The sequence below is a fragment of the Telopea speciosissima genome, chromosome 5 (assembly GCF_018873765.1).
Source record: "Telopea speciosissima isolate NSW1024214 ecotype Mountain lineage chromosome 5, Tspe_v1, whole genome shotgun sequence".
In the NCBI taxonomy this organism is placed as follows: Eukaryota; Viridiplantae; Streptophyta; class Magnoliopsida; order Proteales; family Proteaceae; genus Telopea; species Telopea speciosissima.
Genome location: NC_057920.1, coordinates 59,883,416 through 59,902,239, shown reverse-complemented (window position 1 = coordinate 59,902,239; position 18,824 = coordinate 59,883,416). Strand labels below are relative to the sequence as shown.

The 18,824-nt window shown below is 40.4% G+C and overlaps 4 protein-coding genes across 4 annotated transcripts; all 4 read right to left on the bottom strand.

Annotated features, from left to right (window-relative positions):
- Positions 1 to 2,457: 2,457 nt before the first annotated feature.
- On the bottom strand, positions 2,458 to 2,898 carry LOC122663161. The gene has a single exon (XM_043858864.1). The coding sequence runs from the start codon at positions 2,896 to 2,898 to the stop codon at positions 2,458 to 2,460; it is 441 nt and encodes a 146-aa protein (XP_043714799.1).
- A 3,795-nt stretch (positions 2,899 to 6,693) lies between these two features.
- LOC122663160 lies at positions 6,694 to 7,139 on the bottom strand. The gene has a single exon (XM_043858862.1). It carries the CDS (start codon positions 7,132 to 7,134, stop codon positions 6,694 to 6,696), a length of 441 nt encoding a protein of 146 aa, XP_043714797.1. The 5' UTR covers positions 7,135 to 7,139.
- Positions 7,140 to 11,564: 4,425 nt separating this feature from the next.
- On the bottom strand, positions 11,565 to 12,012 carry LOC122661204. The gene has a single exon (XM_043856545.1). The coding sequence runs from the start codon at positions 12,003 to 12,005 to the stop codon at positions 11,565 to 11,567; it is 441 nt and encodes a 146-aa protein (XP_043712480.1). The 5' UTR covers positions 12,006 to 12,012.
- A 4,023-nt stretch (positions 12,013 to 16,035) lies between these two features.
- LOC122663159 lies at positions 16,036 to 16,458 on the bottom strand. Its single transcript, XM_043858861.1, has one exon. The coding sequence runs from the start codon at positions 16,456 to 16,458 to the stop codon at positions 16,036 to 16,038; it is 423 nt and encodes a 140-aa protein (XP_043714796.1).
- Positions 16,459 to 18,824: the final 2,366 nt, after the last annotated feature.

The following is an 18,824-nucleotide window of genomic DNA, read 5'->3' as shown; positions in this document are numbered from 1 at the left end:
GTTGGATCACCATTTGATGATGCTACTCTATATCGTAGCACGGTGGGGGCACTATAGTACTTGACCCTGACAAGGCTTGACATAGCCTTCGCAGTGAACAAGGTATGTCAGTTCATGCACAGCCCTACCATTGATCACTGGGCAGCAGTAAAGAGGATTCTCCGGTATCTCAAAGACACCGTCGATTTAGGACTTCAAATTCGACAGTCTGACACACAGAAATTACTTGCATTTAGTGATGCTGACTGGGCAGGTAGCCAACATGATCGTCGATTGACCAGTGGACATTGTGTTTATCTTGGTCAGAATTTAATATCATGGAGTTCAAAGAAGCAACAAACAGTGGCACGCTCATCCACTAAAGCAGAGTACAAGGCAGTCGCAAATGCTACCGCAGAACTGCTTTGGCTGCGCCAACTCTTACATGACTTGGGAATATCACCAACACCACCCGTGTTGTACTATGACAACATCGGGGCGACATATCTAGCAGCCAATCCACTGTTTCATGCTAGAACCAAGCATATTGAAATTGATTACCACTTTGTTCGTGAACAAGTGGCTGCGAACCAATTATACATCCGGTTCCTTCCCAATCAAGACCAAATTGCAGACATCCTCACGAAGGGCCTGCCTGGGCCTCGTTTTTGAATTTTGCGAGACAAGCTCACCATCGCCATTCGACCGTTTCGCTTGAGGGGGAGTGTAACGGAAGAGGATAAGGATAAGATGAATTCAAATTCGAATTCTGAGTTGGCTAAGTCAGCGCACATAATTAGGACTTCTAGTTCGTTGAGGGCTCCTCTAACTGAGAGATAAGAGTTTGAAGCAAACTCAACTTGTATTTCAAATATAGATAACGTTGTACAATTCAAATTACAGTTACACAATGATTTATAAATATAGAGACCCTATCGACAAATTGTCATAGGGAAGAGTTCCAACAATTCAAATTCTCTAACTGGATGCTAATAGACATACACTGAATGAATTCTTTTTGGTAATTTTAATTCTCACCTATCTTGGCAAGAAAAACAGGGAAGAAATGGAAGTAGCAAAACAGAAATGTCTCAATTTCAACCTACAACAGTGGCCTCCAATTGCTCATTTTAACTAGTAAGAGTACATCAATTATTTAGGTAAAGGAAATGATAAAGGTACAGAAAGGCAAATAAATAAGGAAATTGCATATAGAGTAGGCAGAATGAATAATAGATCAGAACCCTCAGGTAGTAACTATAGAGTGACTACTGATTAGTTTTTCTGGAGATACTTCTTCTTCTCTTCTTCACCCAGCCCCACTATGTTTGGGTGCGGTTTAAAATCATATCTTACCATTTGACAAATTCAATTTTGATTGAAACTTGACATGTGAACAAGAGAGTGTGAAAGTTTTGTGAGGATGCACAGGTTTGAGGGAGGTGCGGGGGCTTGTAGTCTAGGAAGTCAGTTGATATGGCTAAGGATGGGATTCTACCCCCATTGAGCCAACTATTCATGCCTCTGGAAATAAGTGTCTTCCCGCTAGGTGCTTGTGGCACACATTATTTAGCACTGCTGATAGCAAGGAGAAGGAGGGTTAATTTGTCTCTTTATTTTGTATCTCCCTTGGGTACAGGGGAGGCTAGAATAACACCCCCCCCCCTTGATTGTTCGTTATCTCTCTTAATTATCCCATGGTGATAGACCAGATATACTGTTTCTTATGGACATCAAATGTGAACGGTCTCAGATGGAATCCGTACATCATCGTCTCCAATGGATTATCTATATACAGTGGAACCAATTGGCATTTCAGGTAGCCTTGCCCTTTTGTGGCGAAAGCATATTTCTGTAAATTTCTTACATGTCTCTGATAGGTTTTGGATGCAATGTTATCTGATGAAAATGGTCACTTTTTTTATGAGCTGTGTCTATGGCAAGACAATTTAAGTTTTTTGAAAACATGTTTGGGATAAAATGGTCTCTTTGGGTGCTAATAGACATACTGAATTAATTACTTCTTTTTAGTGATTTTAATTCTCACCTAACTTGGCAAGAAAAACAAGGAAGAAATGGAAGTAGCAAAACAGAAATGTGTCAATTTTGAGTTATGTTAGATGCTTGTGAATTCATGGATTTGAGTTGCCATGGCCCATCCTTTACATGGCACAATACGAGTGGGAAATGCAAATGTTAAGATCAGACTTAATTGCTATTAGAGCACTTTGTAACTAAGCATATATGGAGATCCAAATTTGAGAGCGCTAGCTACAGTATTTTCTAGGACGACGAACCATATAACAGTGGCCTCCAATCGTTCATTTTAACTAGTAACAGTACATCAATTATTTAGGTGAAGGAAATGATAAAGATACACATGCAAATAAATAAGGAAATTGGATATAGAGTAGACATCTGGAGATGAATAATCGATCAGAACCCCCTCAGGTGAGGGAGTAACCATAAAGTGACTGATTAGTTTTTCTGGAGATACTTCTTCTTCTCTGCTTCGTTCATAAAAGAGGTTAGAGGGAAGGACTTGCCGACCCCCATGGGTGTCTTGAAGGTGATCTTGTTCCCATCCATGCACATCTCTACTATTGTAATCCACACCATCAATTGCTTGGTTTTCACGCCCGTCATCTTCTTCATCCTTCCCTTCTCCACATACGCGGTCGTCTCAGCAGCATAACTTGCCTTGGTATTGGTTGCCACATTGAAATGCTCGTAGGCGGCCTTGCATTTCCACCATACAAAACCAGTGGCTCTCACCCTCCCACATTCTTCGAGTTCTCCAGTGGGAAGAACACCACTAGGGAATCCCAACTCTTTAATCAGTTCCTCTGAAAATCGATCACAGGCTTCTTTTCCACGCACGATTTCAGCTCCTGCTCTCTCATCTGCCTTGCTAGCCATGGTTGAGATTGCTTGTTCTAAAGTGATAGATTGAAGTGGTAAATGGAGGAGAAAGTCTTCACTAGTTGTTTGTTCTTAATAAAGAGCAATGTTGTGATGAAGTTTGAGCATCTGTATATACAGGCTATTTATAAGAGTATATAGCTAGCTATTAACGTAACCCTTTGAATCATTTTATTTTGCTTTCTTTTCACACCTTATTTAGGAGAAGCCCACCATGTTGGTTACTCAAGTAGGAGAAAGTCAGAGGTGACAATTTTGACTGTTACGAGACCTTCTAGAGCTAAGGGTCAGTGACTCAATGGAGCCACCGTTTTCAAGAGCAGCAGGCTTGAAGTCTTCTTTGAATATTTCATACCGGACGGGGTTAGTAATTCATACCGGACAGCATTAATGAGTGATCTTAAAGAGTGATTGAAAAAGGGGGAAAAAATGGGACTTGGATCTTGTGCAGCTGTGGCGGGAGCTGTACTGTGCAGCTCGAAAAATCACCCCAAATATAGGGGGGAGGTGGTCATTTCACATGTGGGGCCCAGGTGGGACCCACCTATGAAATGACCATCTTACCCCTATTTTTGCTGTTGTTTAGCAGTGCTGCGCAGGTGCAGCTCCCGCCACGGCTGCATAAGATCCTTTTCCAAAAAAATGTAGCCACACTATACAATGCTCAGCTATCAAGTAGCCATGGGTATGCCATCCTTTAATATTTTTTTTTTTTTCCCTGTCATCCTTCTTCTTCTTCTTCTTCTTCTTCTATTTAGCTCGTCTCCAAGGAGTCCAGCACTCCCAGGATGCTGTCAACCGTTGGGCTGTGCCGCACACATCCCTAGGCATGCACCAAGATGTGGGTGGCACAGCTCAGCCATTGGATGCCTCTTGGCAGCACCCTGGGCGCTGGGCTCCCTAGAGACGATCCTGATCCTACATACACTCCCTAGTCTCCCTATTTACCACCTAATTAAGTATGTCGTGCTCGGGGTAATATAGTAAATTTCAATAGCTGTGCTACCCCTCTTCCACCCCAGCCCAAAAAAAATAAAATGAATACACTAGATTTAATATAAAGGAATTAATTTCACATATGTATCATATTTTTATAATTTTTTGAATGATTAAAATCACTAAACTTTATATGGTATATAACTTAGTTTTTGTGAAAATATTCTAGTTTAAAAAATTAAAATATTTATTAGCTAAAGGTTTTATAGATGGTCACACCTTACAACCGTTGGATGAAGAAGAGAGGGGATGTGTTATTACACATCTGCCCCCACCCTCATCCAACGGTTGAAAGACATAATTATGTACATACACAGCATTGCATAAAACTAGATCCGTATTTATTTACATGAATTGTTTATCATGTAGTCTAGAATTTCATTGGATAATTCCAAACTGCACTTGTTTTTTATCCCAAAGAATGGATTAATGATGACCCACATAACAGCATCTTCTTATAGACCTTGACATCTATAATGTCTCAAATTGTACGGGATCCAAACTTTGTGAATAGACGGATCTTGAGATACCTCGCTCACACGTCGAGTTTTACACCAATTGGAATTCACTATGAACAAGTTAACCCTCCAAGCCTTTTGTTTTTTTTTTTTTTTTTTTGATAGGTAGGGGGGATGTAGGATGTGAACCAGGAGGCTTGAACTCAAGACCTCCTGGTAGCAATGGGCCTTCACGCACCACTAGCTACCAAGTGCGCTAGACACTTGACCACCAAACCTGTTATTTGTGATCCCTTAATCGATTAATGAAGAAATTAACCATTCAATGCAAACAATAGATAAAATCAGTTTAGGAATTTTTTTAGTGAATATATTTTGAAGTTCAAATTTTATTTTAAGGGCAAAAGGAAAGAACTAGGCCCTGTTGCTTTGCCACATGGCATTTTTACTGCATCAATCTTAAGCATTGTACGAGAAGAGGAAAACTTGTATTCTTCCATCTACATATATCAGGTCGATCCTAAATCAATTGGGATTTTTTTGCTAAAAGATCAATGGTATTGTGAACAGAAAAGAATTTACAAAAATGTAGAAGATTGCCTCAACCACCAACAATAAAAGCATCAGCAGAGGAGGCCAAAAAGCACAGAGAGCTAGAAAGCTAATAAGAAAATCGATATTTCGGTCTACACTGAGCATATATCACCAGGTCATTTTGTACTGAAGGAGGGAAAGCAACACTTGTTGAAGAAACCTGAGATCTAACAACAGACTTAGGCAGGAAGTCAGCAATTGGGTTTGCCTCTCTGAAACAATGGGACACCTTCTATTCAATTGGATGGCCCACAATATTATGCATAATTCCTCTAATTATTTTAACTGTGTAAATCATTATATAACCATGAGGTGGTTCTGACCAATTTTTTTGACACATAGAAGGTTTTATTTGGACCCGAAATTGACATTAGAGTAGGGGATGTTGGGCCCTACTTCCCAATGTAGTCTTGCCCCAACCAGCATGCCATGCGACAAAAAAATCATGAAGGCAACTAAGTAGACCGGCTCCCTTATTTTATTAGTAATGTTATTCTACCTAGGCATAATATCATTCACGTGAATGTTCACGTACGTGAACAACTCACAATCATTCAAATGAAATTTATTCTGTGAGAATGTTCCATCTGAACGACTGTGAGTCGTTCACTTACACTCACGTACGTGAACATTCACCCTCCTCGTCATTTACATGGTCTAGTGTAAACAAGCTTTTCTTCATAATCCACTTAGTTGTATGAATTGATGTGGCAATTCAGATCTTCAATAAATAGGGAAAGGTCTAGATTGACTACATGTAAAAATTTAGAATTAAATTTAATCTTATACCCTTGTATATGGATGTGCACCCTCTCAGTACACCTAGATTTTTAAAATCATAATTTACCATTTCACAAATTCAGTTTTGATTGAAACTTGACATGTGAACAAGAGACTATAAAAGTTGTGTGAGGGTGTGCCTTGGTGGTTCGAGGGAGGTGTGTGGGCTCATAGTCTGGGGGTTGTGTTTGTTGCGTGGTAATTGTTGGTGGGTTGTGCCTGGGAAGGGCCCTGGGTGTCATGGCTTCTCCTTACCTTCGACTGCCCTGGGGGGTGACCAGCTCCATCGTGCTCCAATCCCCTGCTTAGGGGGCTCCTAGGTACAGGGGAGACCAAAGTTGCCAAAACACCCCCTTGATATATCAGATATAATGTTTCTTATGGACACCAAATGTGAATGGTCTCGGATGGAATCCCTACATCGTCGTCTCCAAATAGATTATCTATATACAATGGAGCCGATTGGCATTTTAGGTAGCCTTGCCCTTTTGTGGCGAAAGCATATTACTGTTAATTTCTTACATGTCTCTGATAGGTTTTTGGATGCAATGTTATCTGATGAAAATGATCACTTTTTAATGAGTTGTGTATATGGCTAAAAAAATTAATTTTTTTGAAAACATGTTTGGGATAAATTGGTCTCTTTGGATGTCAATAGACATACACTGAATGACTTCTTTTTGGTAATTTTAATTCTCACCTATCTTGGCAAGAAAAACAGGGAAGAAATGGAAGTAGCAAAACAGAAATGTCTCAATTTCGACCTACAACAGTGGCCTCCAATTGCTCATTTTAACTAGTAACAGTACATCAATTATTTAGGTAATGGAAATGAAAAAGGTACACAAAGGCAAATAAATAAGGAAATTGCATATAGAGTAGGCAGAATGAATAATCGATCAGAACACTCGGGGAGTAACTATAGAGTGACTACTGAGGTCTGACCCGAAAGAGCGATTACTGATTAGTTTTTCTGGAGACACTTCTTCTTCTCTTCTTCGTTCATAAAAGAGGTGAGTGGGAAGGACTTGCCGACCCCCATGGGTGTCTTGAAAGTGATTTTGTTGCCATCCATGCACATCTCTACTATGGGAACCCACACCATCAACTGCTTACTCTTCACGCCGGTCATCTTCTTCATCCTCCCTTTCTCCACGTACGCCGTCGTCTCAGCAGCATAACTTGCCTTGGTATTGGTTGCCACATTGAAATGCTCGTAGGCGGCCTTGCATTTCCACCATACGAAACCAGTGGCTCTCACCCTCCCACATTCTTCTAGTTCTCCAGTTGGAAGGACACCACTGGGGAATCCCAACTCTTTGATCAGTTCCTCTGAAAATCGATCACAGGCTTCTTTTCCGCGCACAATTTCAGCTCCTGCTCTCTCATCTTCTTTGCTAGCCATGATTGAGATTGCTTGTTCCAAAGTGATAGACTGAAGTAGTAAATGGAAGAAAAACTCTTAACTACTTGTTTGTTCTTAAAGAGTAAAGTTGTGATGAAGTTGAGCATCTGTATATATAGTATTTATAAGAGTATAAAGCGATTAACCTGATGACTCTTTAATTATTTTCTTTGCTTTACTTTCACACCTTATTTACGAGAAGCCTTCCATGTTGGTTGCTCAAGGAGTCAGAGGAGACAATTTTGACTGTTACAAGGCCCTTCTAGAGGGATCCGTGGAGCCACCGTTTTCAGGAGTGGTAGGATTGACGTTTCTTTGAGTAATTCATACCTGGCAGCGTTAACAAGGGGAAGACCGGAAGACGTTGAGAGGTCTTAAAAAGTGACTGAAAAAAGAAAAAAGAAAAATGAAAAAATGTATCCACACTTTACATGCTCAGCTAAATGCCATCCTATTTTTTTTTTTTATACGAATTGGTATGCCATCCGTACACTTCTTGTTTACCCACCTAAATATGAATTTAGCTCGTTTCCAAGGAGGCGTGCTTCTAGGGATGTGGGCGGCACGGCCCAACGGCAAGCAACGCCTTGGGCGTTTTCTGCTCCCTAGAGACGATCCTGATTCCCTAAATATGTCGTTCTCGGGGTAATATAGCAAATTTTTAATAGCTGTCCTACCCCCTCACCCCGAGTTTGGTTCCTCTACATGTATTAACAGGTGAACATATGTACATGTGAGAGCCAATCACATTTTAAATTTGTTTTCATAAAAGTCCCTCCTCCCTTTGTAAATGACAAAATTAGGATAGGCGGTTGGCTCTTACATGTACGTTCACCTGTTAGTACGTGGAGATGATCTATTCTCACTTACCCCCTCCTCCCCCCCCCCCCCCCCTCCAAAAAAAAATAATAATAAAACTCAATACATTAGATTTAATATCAATAAATAAATTTCACATATGTATCATATTTTTATATTTTTTTGAATGATTAAAATCATTAAACCCTATATGATATATCAGTAATTTTTGTTAAAATATTCTATTTTAAAAAATTAATATATTTATTAGCAAAAGGTTTTATGCATATATGGTCACACCTTACAATCGTTGGATGAAGAGAGTCGGGATATATTATTATACATCAGCTCCCATTGTTATCCAACCGTTGAAAGACACAATTATGTACATCCACAGAGGTGCATAAAAACGGGATCTACATTTATTTACATGAGTTGTTTATCATATATTCTAAAATTTTATTGGATATTCTAATGATTATAGGGCTCATGTTCTCTGTGCTGCAGCACAGGCTGTGCCCAGACACATTGCCACTCAGCGGGCAAGATGGTCATTATGCCCACCCCCATGTGTCTAGGTGCAGCCTACGCCCCGATACATAACATTCTCCCTTATATCAAATTGTACCTAGAAATATCCAAATTACACTTTTGTTTTTTTTGGGAATAAAAGAGCTTTTATTAAATAAAGAATATAGAAAAGGATTTACAATCTATAATATTGTTTCCATATATGGCTGGCAATTGGATGGTGAATATCATGATAAGAATCATTATTAGAATGGAAATCATCTTTCCTTAAATAATGAAACCGTTCCACAATCAACTCCTAAGGTATCTTTAAATAAAAGTTGTAATCAATTCAAAATATAGTGGAAAATCAACTTACCGTGGACGTAGGTCTCAAGCACCGAACCACGTTAAACGTACCGTTGTTTTTTTTCTTTCTTTCTTTCTCATCTATTCTTCTTCACTCGTTCCTCAAGAGGCTTGGACTGAGCTAAGAGGACTCAAGGATGAACTGGTGTTTTAAAAAAACCCGATCCAACCAAGCCTTGTTTCATCTCTATCTAAGAAAATATACCTAGATTTTAATTTCTATTTTGCCTTTACATCTATGATGAAATTATTTAGATCATGCATGGTTCTTAAATTGCTACATACATTTGCAACGATTTTACACAGACCATGATTATTCTCATTTTGCCATAATTGATCATAACGATTAGAATTCTAGTTGCACCCTTACAATTGTAACAACATTACTAAGAGGATGATTCCTATTGTGCCCCTTTACATTGGAAATGTTGATTCTCATTGGGTGGTGTCCCCATCAATCTGTAAGCTGCCTACCAAATACTTGGGAGTAGAACTGTGGCAAGGTTGAAGGAAAAAAGACATGTTCATGCTTATGATGGACAGCTTTAAAAAAAGACTTGCGGCCTGGAAAGGTCGCCTACTGTCTATGGCGGGCCGAGTAGAGCTAGTAAGATCTGTGATGAGTAGTATTCCAATTCACAATTTCTCAATCTACCTATGGCTGGCATCAGCAATTGGAATATTGGAACGATGGATTCGCAATTTCTTATGGACGGGGGAAGCAGACACAGCCAAAGCCATCATGGTTCGATGGGACTAGGTCTGCAAGCCAAAGAATGAAGGGGGTCTTGGAATCCGACGTCTTCGAGATTTAAATATGGCACTGATTGCGAAGCTAGCGTGGTCACTAAAAACGTCAAACTCAAACTTTGCAATTTTCCTGCGAGGGAGGTTCTTGAAAAAAATGGAAATCTAAGAAATTCGGTAGGATCATCTTCAATATTGCCAGGACTTAGAAGGGTGTGGGGTTTTGTGCAATCTGCGAAAAGATGGTATGATAAGTGGGTAGGAGAACAGAGCGTGGAGGAATTGTTAAAACCATTTGAAATTCCACGCACTTTGGAAGCAAAAGTTTCAGATTTTCTAGATGATAGAAATTGGAATTTTCCTCATGTCTCGGCAGCTGCACTCCATAATGCATTCAATACAATAAAAGGCCTTGGAATTAGAGCAATGGCAAGGGAGGACCAGCGGGTATTGGCGCATACAAGTTCAGGCACGTTTATAGTGAATTCTGCATGGGAAGAATTGAGGCTGAAGGTAGAACCACCGGTGTGGTGCTAGGCGATATGGCAATGAGATCTCCACCCAAGAAGCTCCTTGTTTGGATGGCGTCTCATGCATGGGGCCCTTCCAACGGATGAGAAGGTATGTCGCAAAGCAATCCCTCTTGTATCAAGATGCGAGCTGTGCCATCTCGACAGTGAGTCATGTACGCACCTCTTCCTTGAATGTCCCTTCTTGAATCAGGTATGGACAGAGCTGCTATCTTACTTCAATGAAATATGGCCTGGGTTTCCTTCCATGGAGCTGCTTTTCTCTTGGTGGCGGAGGAAATGTAAGTCAGTTCCCCTAAAAGCTATATGGGGGGTGCTTCTAATTGTGGGGAGTCAACAGCTCTGGTTGGAACGAAATAGAAGAAGATATGACAATCTCAGAGGCACGCCGATGCATGTGGTGAAGCGCTGCCTAAGAGAGATTTCGGATTGCTCTCGCATCAAAGGGGTACAGGTGAAATCAGTCCATGCCCTGACATTGGCAAGAAGATTCCATGTTATGATCTCTAGATCACCAGCAAGATCAATCATGGAAGTACGGTGGCAGCATCCCCCACCAGGTTGGATTAAATTAAATATAGATGGATCATCCCTAGGAAATCCAGGGTCTTCAAGTGCGGGGGGGGGGGGGAACTTTTCGAAATCATCTTGGCACTATAATCAGGAGTTTTGCGACCTATCGAGAAGTGGGAACGAACTTTAATGCAGAATTAGCAGCATTCTTTGAAGGGATTAAGGAAGCTAAGGATCTTCAAATTAGCCACCTATGGGTGGAATGCGATTCGGCATCTGTGGTCTCGTCCATCCTTTCAGCTAAGTTGCCCTGGAATTATACGCAACAGTGGTGGGCGAATGCAGCTTATTTTGATACTATTTAGTGGCGCATAACACATTGTTATCGAGAGGTCAATACAACAGCGGATGCGCTCGTGAGAAAAAGGCAGCAACCCTTAAAGAGTCACGCACTTGGACCACAGTCCCAAATTTTATAAGCCATGTGACAGCATGGGAAGCTTTGAGTTGTCCTTATTATAGATTCTAACCAAGGGCTCATTTGAGGGTGTAACTATTCTTTACCTCTTTGGATGATTTTGTAAAATTTTTTTTTAATCATTAATATACATTGCTGATCTTTAGCAAAAAAAGGTGTCTCCATCAATCTGTGTTTTTTCAAACCTGATGAATTGTTTGGTAAGGGGTATGAAATGAAACAATTTTTTGGATGCGTTGGAAATGAAATATTAAGTATTTAATGATCCAATGATATTGAAACAAAGATGAACCCTGTAATTGTGGCCTTCAATTGCTCGTTTTAACTAGTAACAGTACATCAATTATTTAGGTAAAGAAAATAATAAAAGGTGAATAAAGGCGAGTAAATAAGGAAATTGCATATAGAGTAGACAGAGGATCAATAATCGATCAGATTCCTCAGGGAGTTACTATTCATCAGGTCTAACCCAAAACAGTGACTGATTAGTTTTTCTGGAGATACTTCTTCTTCTCTTCTTCATTCATAAAAGAGGTGAGTGGGAAGGACTTGCCAACCCCCATGGGTGTCTTGAAGGTGATTTTGTTGCCATCCATGCACATCTCTACTATGGGAACCCACACCATCAACTGCTTACTCTTCACACCGGTCATCTTCTTCATCCTCCCTTTCTCCACATACGCCGTCGTCTCAGCAGCATAACTTGCCTTGGTGTTGGTTGCCACATTGAAGTGCTCGTAGGCAGCCTTACATTTCCACCATACGAAACCAGTGGCTCTCACCCTCCCACATTCTTCAAGTTCTCCAGTGGGAAGGACACCGCTAGGAAATCCCAACTCTTTGATCAGTTCCTCTGAAAATCGATCACAGGCTTCTTTTCCGCGCACGATTTCAGCTCCTGCTCTCTCATCTTCTTTGGTAGCCATGGTTGAGATCGATTGTTCCAAAGTGATAGACTGAAGTAGTAAATGGAAGAAAAACTCTTAACTACTTGTTTGTTCTTAAAGAGTAAAGTTGTGATGAAGTTGAGCTTCTGTATATACAGTCTATTTATAAGAGTATAAAGCTATTAGCCTGATGTCCGTTTAATTATTTTATTTGCTTTCCTTTCACACCTTATTTACGAGAAGCCTTCCATGTTGGTTGCTCAAGTAGGAGAAAGTCAAGAGGAGACAATTTTGAGTCTTACAAGACCTTCTAGAGCAAGGGTCTTTGGAACCACCGTTTTCAAGAGCGGCAGGCTTGAAGTCTTCTTTGAGTAACTCATACCGGACGGCGTTAATAATAAGGGGAAGACGTTGAGTGATCTTCAAAATAAAATAAAAAATGTAGCCACACTTTACACATGCTCAGCTATCAGGTAAGGGATGGTTATGCCATCCTTACTCTCCCTGTTTACTCACCCTTTTTTTTTTTTTGTTTTGCTAAAGGTCAGCAAAGAATAGATTAATAAAAAATAAGAAATAACTATTTAACGTCCAGGCATATCCGGATAGATACAGAAACAAAGCAATGCTGCACAGGGGCAAAATGACGAAAAAAAACATAACTGAAAGGCCGAGGTCTAGCCTATTCATACCGAAATCTAGACCTCCCTAGAGCATCGTCCAACAGTAAATCATTAACCACTTTAGGGAAATTAGGCATCACAGCTAATGAGACTCCACTCTTAGCCGCAGCCTTCGCCCAAAGATCAGCAACCGGGTTCGCTTCCCTATAACAGTGGGAAATTTTCCAGACAATAGACTCGAGAAAAGGGAGTAAGTCCACCCACAGCTGCCGAAACATCCAAGGGATGGATTTCCACTGAAGAGACCTTATCACTGCCTCCGAGTCACCTTCAATCCATAACCGAGTAATCCCCAATTCCTTAGCCCTAAGAAGGCCATGGAAAACCGCCCAAAACTCCACCACAAAGTTTGATGCCGTTCCAATGAACCAGGAAAAAGATGAAATAGGGACTGCCTGGTCGTTTCTGAGAATTCCATCCGCACACCCGGGTTACCCAACAAACACCCATCCACATTAAGCTTGACCCAGCCCTGCAAAGGGCAACACCAATGGACCTCCCTGATAACCCGAGCCGGCTTAGGAAGCAGCGGAATAGCAAGACGCCTAGCACACACAAGGTCTTGAACAGACGACACTGGGTAGTTGAAATTTGGCGCAATTTCCTTAATAATACCCAGCGCTGCCAACCAGCAGGTCTGGACGGACTTAGAAGAGTTTTCAAATTTCCTGGCATTCCTCTCCACCCACAATACAAAAGGGATAATGACCACCCCACTAAGCCACGCGTCCTTCATCAGCACCCCCTTGCGAATCCTCTCCCACCACAGAACCAACTCTTCAGAAAGCACTCCCACACCTGCTGAGAGAAAGGGCACTCCAGAAAAAGATGCGCATCCGACTCTTCAGCCCTGCACAACTCACACCGAGACACCACCGTGACACCCCTTAATCGCAAGGATCCCTCTGAAGGGACTCTTCCATGGGCGAGACGCCAAGCAAACAATGAATGAATACACAAAAAGAAAAAAATAAAATCAATACACTAGATTTAATATAAATAAATAAAGTTCACATATGTATCATAGTTTTATAATTTTTTTTAATGATTAAAATCACTAACCTTTATTAGAAAAAGGTCTTATGCATGATTGTGTCTTACAACCGTTGGATGGAGGAGAGAGGGGGATGTGTTATTACACATCTGCTCCCCACCTTCATCCAACGGTTGAAAGATACGAGAATCTACAACTCTTAGAGTTTGGACTGCACCTTCTGTAGGTTTTGTGAAGTGTAATTGTTTTTTTTTTTTTTTAATCGATAAATCAAATTTATAGAAAAAGAAGATGGAATGTACAACGAAAGGGACTCAAATCAGCCTATGAGGTTGAAAAGAAGGCCCAAAAGCAAACAAAAACACAAACAATCCAGCTAGCTCAAAAGAAGAGTATTCACCCCCACCCCATTTATCAATAAGGTAACAGTTCTGATAGGATCTTTGCCCCTGAGGATGATGGAGTGAAAACGATTCATCACATTAGTAAATATATCGTCAATAATAGCAGATCTAATCCGTGCTTTGTTCCGAAACATCCTGAAATTTCTCTCCATCCACAAGTAAAGTGTAATTGTGATGCAAGCTTGCACCCAAATACAACTAATGGTGGACTAGGTTTTATCTGTAGAGCACATGGTGGTCCACTTGTTATTGTTTCATGTCCGGCCAAATCTACTCAACCTATAGAAGGTGAAGCTTTGGTAATTTGGTTGGCTTTACTCGAGATGATCTTTGAAGGTTGTGAAAGAGTTCAAATCGAATCAGATAATCAAAGCATAATCTCTTATTTGTTGAGAGGAATTCACTCTTTACCTTTGAATGATAGATCTATCTTGGAGGATATCCAGTTCTTATCTTCATACTTTGTTTCTTGTAACTTCACTTTTATTCTAAGGGAGATTAATAGCTTGACTGACTCCCTGGTCAGGATCAGTCGTGACATGAATGGCTATTTGACCCAATTCCGATCCCTGGATTAAAGAGTTGTGTTTGTCTTTTATCCATATGTAATTAATTCATGTTGATCATAAATAACATATAGTCTTCTACCAAAAAAAAGGTCTTGCTACCTTTGGAGCCAACTCTTAACAAAGTTATAAAATTATCCCATTTTTCTTTATGTACGCTCCTCCACACATCATCCAATACAAGTAAAAACCTCTTCCCACTCAAAATCTCCTTTGCAACGATGTTTACTCAGACCATCATTCCCATTTTGACAATATTATATGGGTAAGAGATCGCTGCTTGGTCGTGTATGTAGCCCATGCACCAACACGGGGGCCAATGAGAGCACACACACGGGCATCAACACAAATGAGATTTTTATTTCAAAAGAGGCTGAGCAGTAATTTCGTATGCTCCTATACCTGGGAGCAGGAGCCACACGACCAATCAGCGTTATTTTGCCCCCACGCTACCAAGCATCATTCTTTTACCGATATTTTATATATTATGATTTCTCTTACGCCTTTACATTTGTAATAATATTACTTAGAGGTCGATTCCTGTCGTGCACTTCACATTTACAAAGATATTATTTATATATTGGGCAAGAGATCTCTATCTAGTCGTGTAACGCCTGCACTAGCGTTGGGGCCAATGAGAGCGCACGTAAGGGCATCAATATAGATGTGATTTTTAGTTTCATAGGGACAAAGCAGTACTTTGCATGCGGGTGTAAGAGTCACGCAACCAGGTAGAGTTCTTTTACCCTTCTATATTATTCCCATATTGTTGTGGTCCCCAAAACATCTCCCATAAATTATTGTTTCTCCTCAAATCGTGAGATGTTTGATGACAAACAATTCTTTATTATTATATCTTCTTTCACCAATGGTGATCGATGTGCCGCTATGATTAATGGAATCTGGGTTCTTCATTAACTCCCACCCCCTATTGTCCAGGGTCTGAAATACCCTTTCCCAGGTCAATAAGGAGGTTAGATGGAGTTGGTGAAGAGAAGTTGAGACCATTTTTCAGCAAAAGAGAGCACTTTGGGAGGTGGAGAGTGGTGTAGATAATTTTTCAGGAAATAGTAGAAAATCTTTGATTCTCTCACGTAAATATAAGCAATCTTGTCAAACCATGGTAAATTTTTAGCGTTTTATGTGATTATATGTTTAGGTTGTTCCTCGAGGTTGCTCATTTGTCCTCAAAACCATTGACCTTGACCTGTAGCCTTTAATCGTTGGCTTTAACTAGGAACAATATATCATTTATTATCGGTTCATGAAATGATAAAGGTACACAGAGGCAAATAAATAACTTGCATAGAGTAGATAGAGTAGATAGCAGAGGATGAATAATCGATCAGGACCCTCGGGGACAAACTATAAAGTGAATATTGAGGTCTGATCCGAAAGAGTGATTGATTAGTTTGCTGCTCCCTATTGCTGGAGATACTTCTTCTTCTCTGCTTCGTTCATAAAAGAGGTTAGAGGGAACGACTTGCCAACCCCCATGGGTGTCTTGAAGGTGATCTTGTTGCCATCCATGCACATCTCTACTATTGTAATCCACACCATCAATTGCTTGGTTTTCACGCCCGTCATCTTCTTCATCCTCCCCTTCTCCACGTACGCGGTCGTCTCAGCAGCATAGCTTGCCTTGGTATTGGTTGCCACATTAAAATGCTCGTAGGCGGCCTTACATTTCCACCATACGAAACCAGTGGCTCTCACCCTCCCACATTCTTCGAGTTCTCCAGTGGGAAGGACACCACTAGGGAATCCCAACTCTGTGATCAATTCCTCTGCAAATCGATCACTAGGCTTCTTTTCCTCGCACGATTTCAGCTCCGGCTCTCTCATCTGCCTTGCTTGCCATGGTTGAGATCGATAGACTAATTAAGAGAATGGAGGAGGAACTCTTCAGTAATTGCTGTTAAAAGATTAATGTTTTGATGAAATCTGAGCATTGATACATGCTATTTATAAGAGTATAAAAATGCTGACCTGACGGAATTTTTCTCCTCTCAGGTTCCCTGCCCGGTCAGGTTCGTAGGTTCATCTCATAGGGAGGGCAAAAATGACGACCTCACCCCACCTAGACAATGTGTTCGGGCAGGGGGTGAGGTCGTCATTTCCAACCCCACATGAGAGGAACCTACGAACCTGTCTGACCATCTGTAAAATGACCTAACCCTTCAATTATTTTATTTGCTTTCTTCTCACACCTTATTTTACCAAGTCTTCGGTATGAGAATTGAGAAGGCCTTCCATTTGCTCAAATTGGACGGTCACAGTAGACAATTTTGACGGCATCAAGACTTTCTAGAGGAAGTCAGTCTTCTTTGAGTGATTCATACAGGAGTAACGGGACGGCACTGAATTTGAACTGAGGGAGATCCCATTGCGTGTTGGACTTAGCATTTCCTTCGTATTAATTTTGTACAAGAAGATATCTCATCCATGGTTTAATTTTAAGAATCAGTATCGGTCAGTATTAGTAGAGATTGATATCGATTCCTGGCCGATCTCATATCAATGGATCAGTACTGTCCAAAGGTAAAAATGTAATAAAAAAATTAATTTTTAATGAAAACAGAGATAAATCTATCCAAACAAGATCAGGGTAAGGGTGGATCCAGATCGGTATGGGTCGAGACCAATACTGATTACTAAATCCCTGATCTTATGGGGTCCTATAAATTCTAGCCCTATAAAGTAAACAGGAAAAAAAAATTAAGTGTAATATATGTAGCCATTCTTAAGTATTGGTATTTAGATATTGTATTGATCGTATCGGCTGATATGTATTGGTATGATACCAATATGTATCGGCCAATAAGGTCAAAAAAGCACGTGATATTTACGTGACCCCCTGGGGTTACACTAGTCATATCATTATACATTATTACATAGCATTATCCATCATTGGGTTCTCCTTGGGGACTTTTCCGGTCATCGATCTATCTTAGTTTACCCCTCCTTTCCTCGAAGCTCTTTGTGCACCATTATTCGTCCATTCTTGATAAGTTTCCCAATAGACTTCAGATTTGGAAGATTAGAAACCTCTCTTATGCTAGAAGACTTGAGTTAATGAGATCAGTCATGCAGGCCTCATATCTATATTGGGTGGGTGATTTTGAGATCCTCAAAACCTTCGTCAAGAAAATTGAATCTTTAATGTGCTCCTTCCTATGGAAGGGGATAGAGAGCTCCAATTTTCTCAACACTTCCAGATGGCAAACTATTTGTCTTCTTAAGGATGAGGGGGGGCTTGGCATCAGAAGAGTAAAGGAGGTCAATATTGCAGCTCTCTTGAAGCCCATATAGAGAGTTGTGACTAAAGAAAACTATGTATGGGTGAATTGGATCAATTTCAAGATTCTTAGGAAGGAATCCATTTGGTCCATTCAAAATTCCTCTATCCCTTCCTGATCTTGGAGAAAGATGCTTCACTTGAGGCCCCTGATTATTGGTTTTATTTCATCTTTCATTGCTGATGGGGAAGACAGTGTTTTGGCTCGACTCTTGGCACCTTAAGGCCCTCGAAAGGCTTCAACATTTTTGTTTTGTTTTTTGTTTTTTTTGGAAGGGGGGTTGGGGGGTGTGGTTGGGGGTCCATTTTTCCTTTTTCTCCTTTAGAGTCTTCTTCATTGTTGTCAAGCCACATTCTTTTTACTGTAGTTTCATATCTACCAAAACCATCTAGCTCCATTATCCCTTACAACTGACTGTTCCGACCATTAATTATTATTTTTGATAAATGATTTAGTTCCAGTTAGTCTGTCCATTACCTATTACTAACCTGAGGTCTATGAATTTTTTATGACAGTTAGAACTCAACCCTAGAAACATTTAAATTTGATTTTCTTTTATCGGTTCACCAACTTTCAAAAATCAGAATCTGATTGGGTGAATCACCCGATTCAGATCAGACTTGGTTCATAATTATTGGATACCAATTCTGTTCTGATTCGGATCGGATCGGATCAAACTTGGTTCATAGACTCTCCAATTCGTCTCACCCTACTCATTTGACTATTGGATAGTTGGTGAACGACTTGGTTAGGCCATGTGAAATTTGGGTGCCTATTGAATCATATGATCCACCTTCAGATTATCTCCCCTACTTCAGCATTTCTTGTAGTGCATTAAAATAGGTATGTAAAGAACTCATACTCGTCTGAAATCCTATCCATGTTTTTTGGGTGATGACGATGATGATACTA

What these genes read in the sequence shown, in the direction of transcription:
- LOC122663161 (XM_043858864.1), bottom strand. Translation starts at nt 2,898, where the DNA reads ATGGCTAGCAAGGCAGATGAGAGAGCAGGAGCTGAAATCGTGCGTGGA.
- LOC122663160 (XM_043858862.1), bottom strand. Translation starts at nt 7,134, where the DNA reads ATGGCTAGCAAAGAAGATGAGAGAGCAGGAGCTGAAATTGTGCGCGGA.
- LOC122661204 (XM_043856545.1), bottom strand. Translation starts at nt 12,005, where the DNA reads ATGGCTACCAAAGAAGATGAGAGAGCAGGAGCTGAAATCGTGCGCGGA.
- LOC122663159 (XM_043858861.1), bottom strand. Translation starts at nt 16,458, where the DNA reads ATGAGAGAGCCGGAGCTGAAATCGTGCGAGGAAAAGAAGCCTAGTGAT.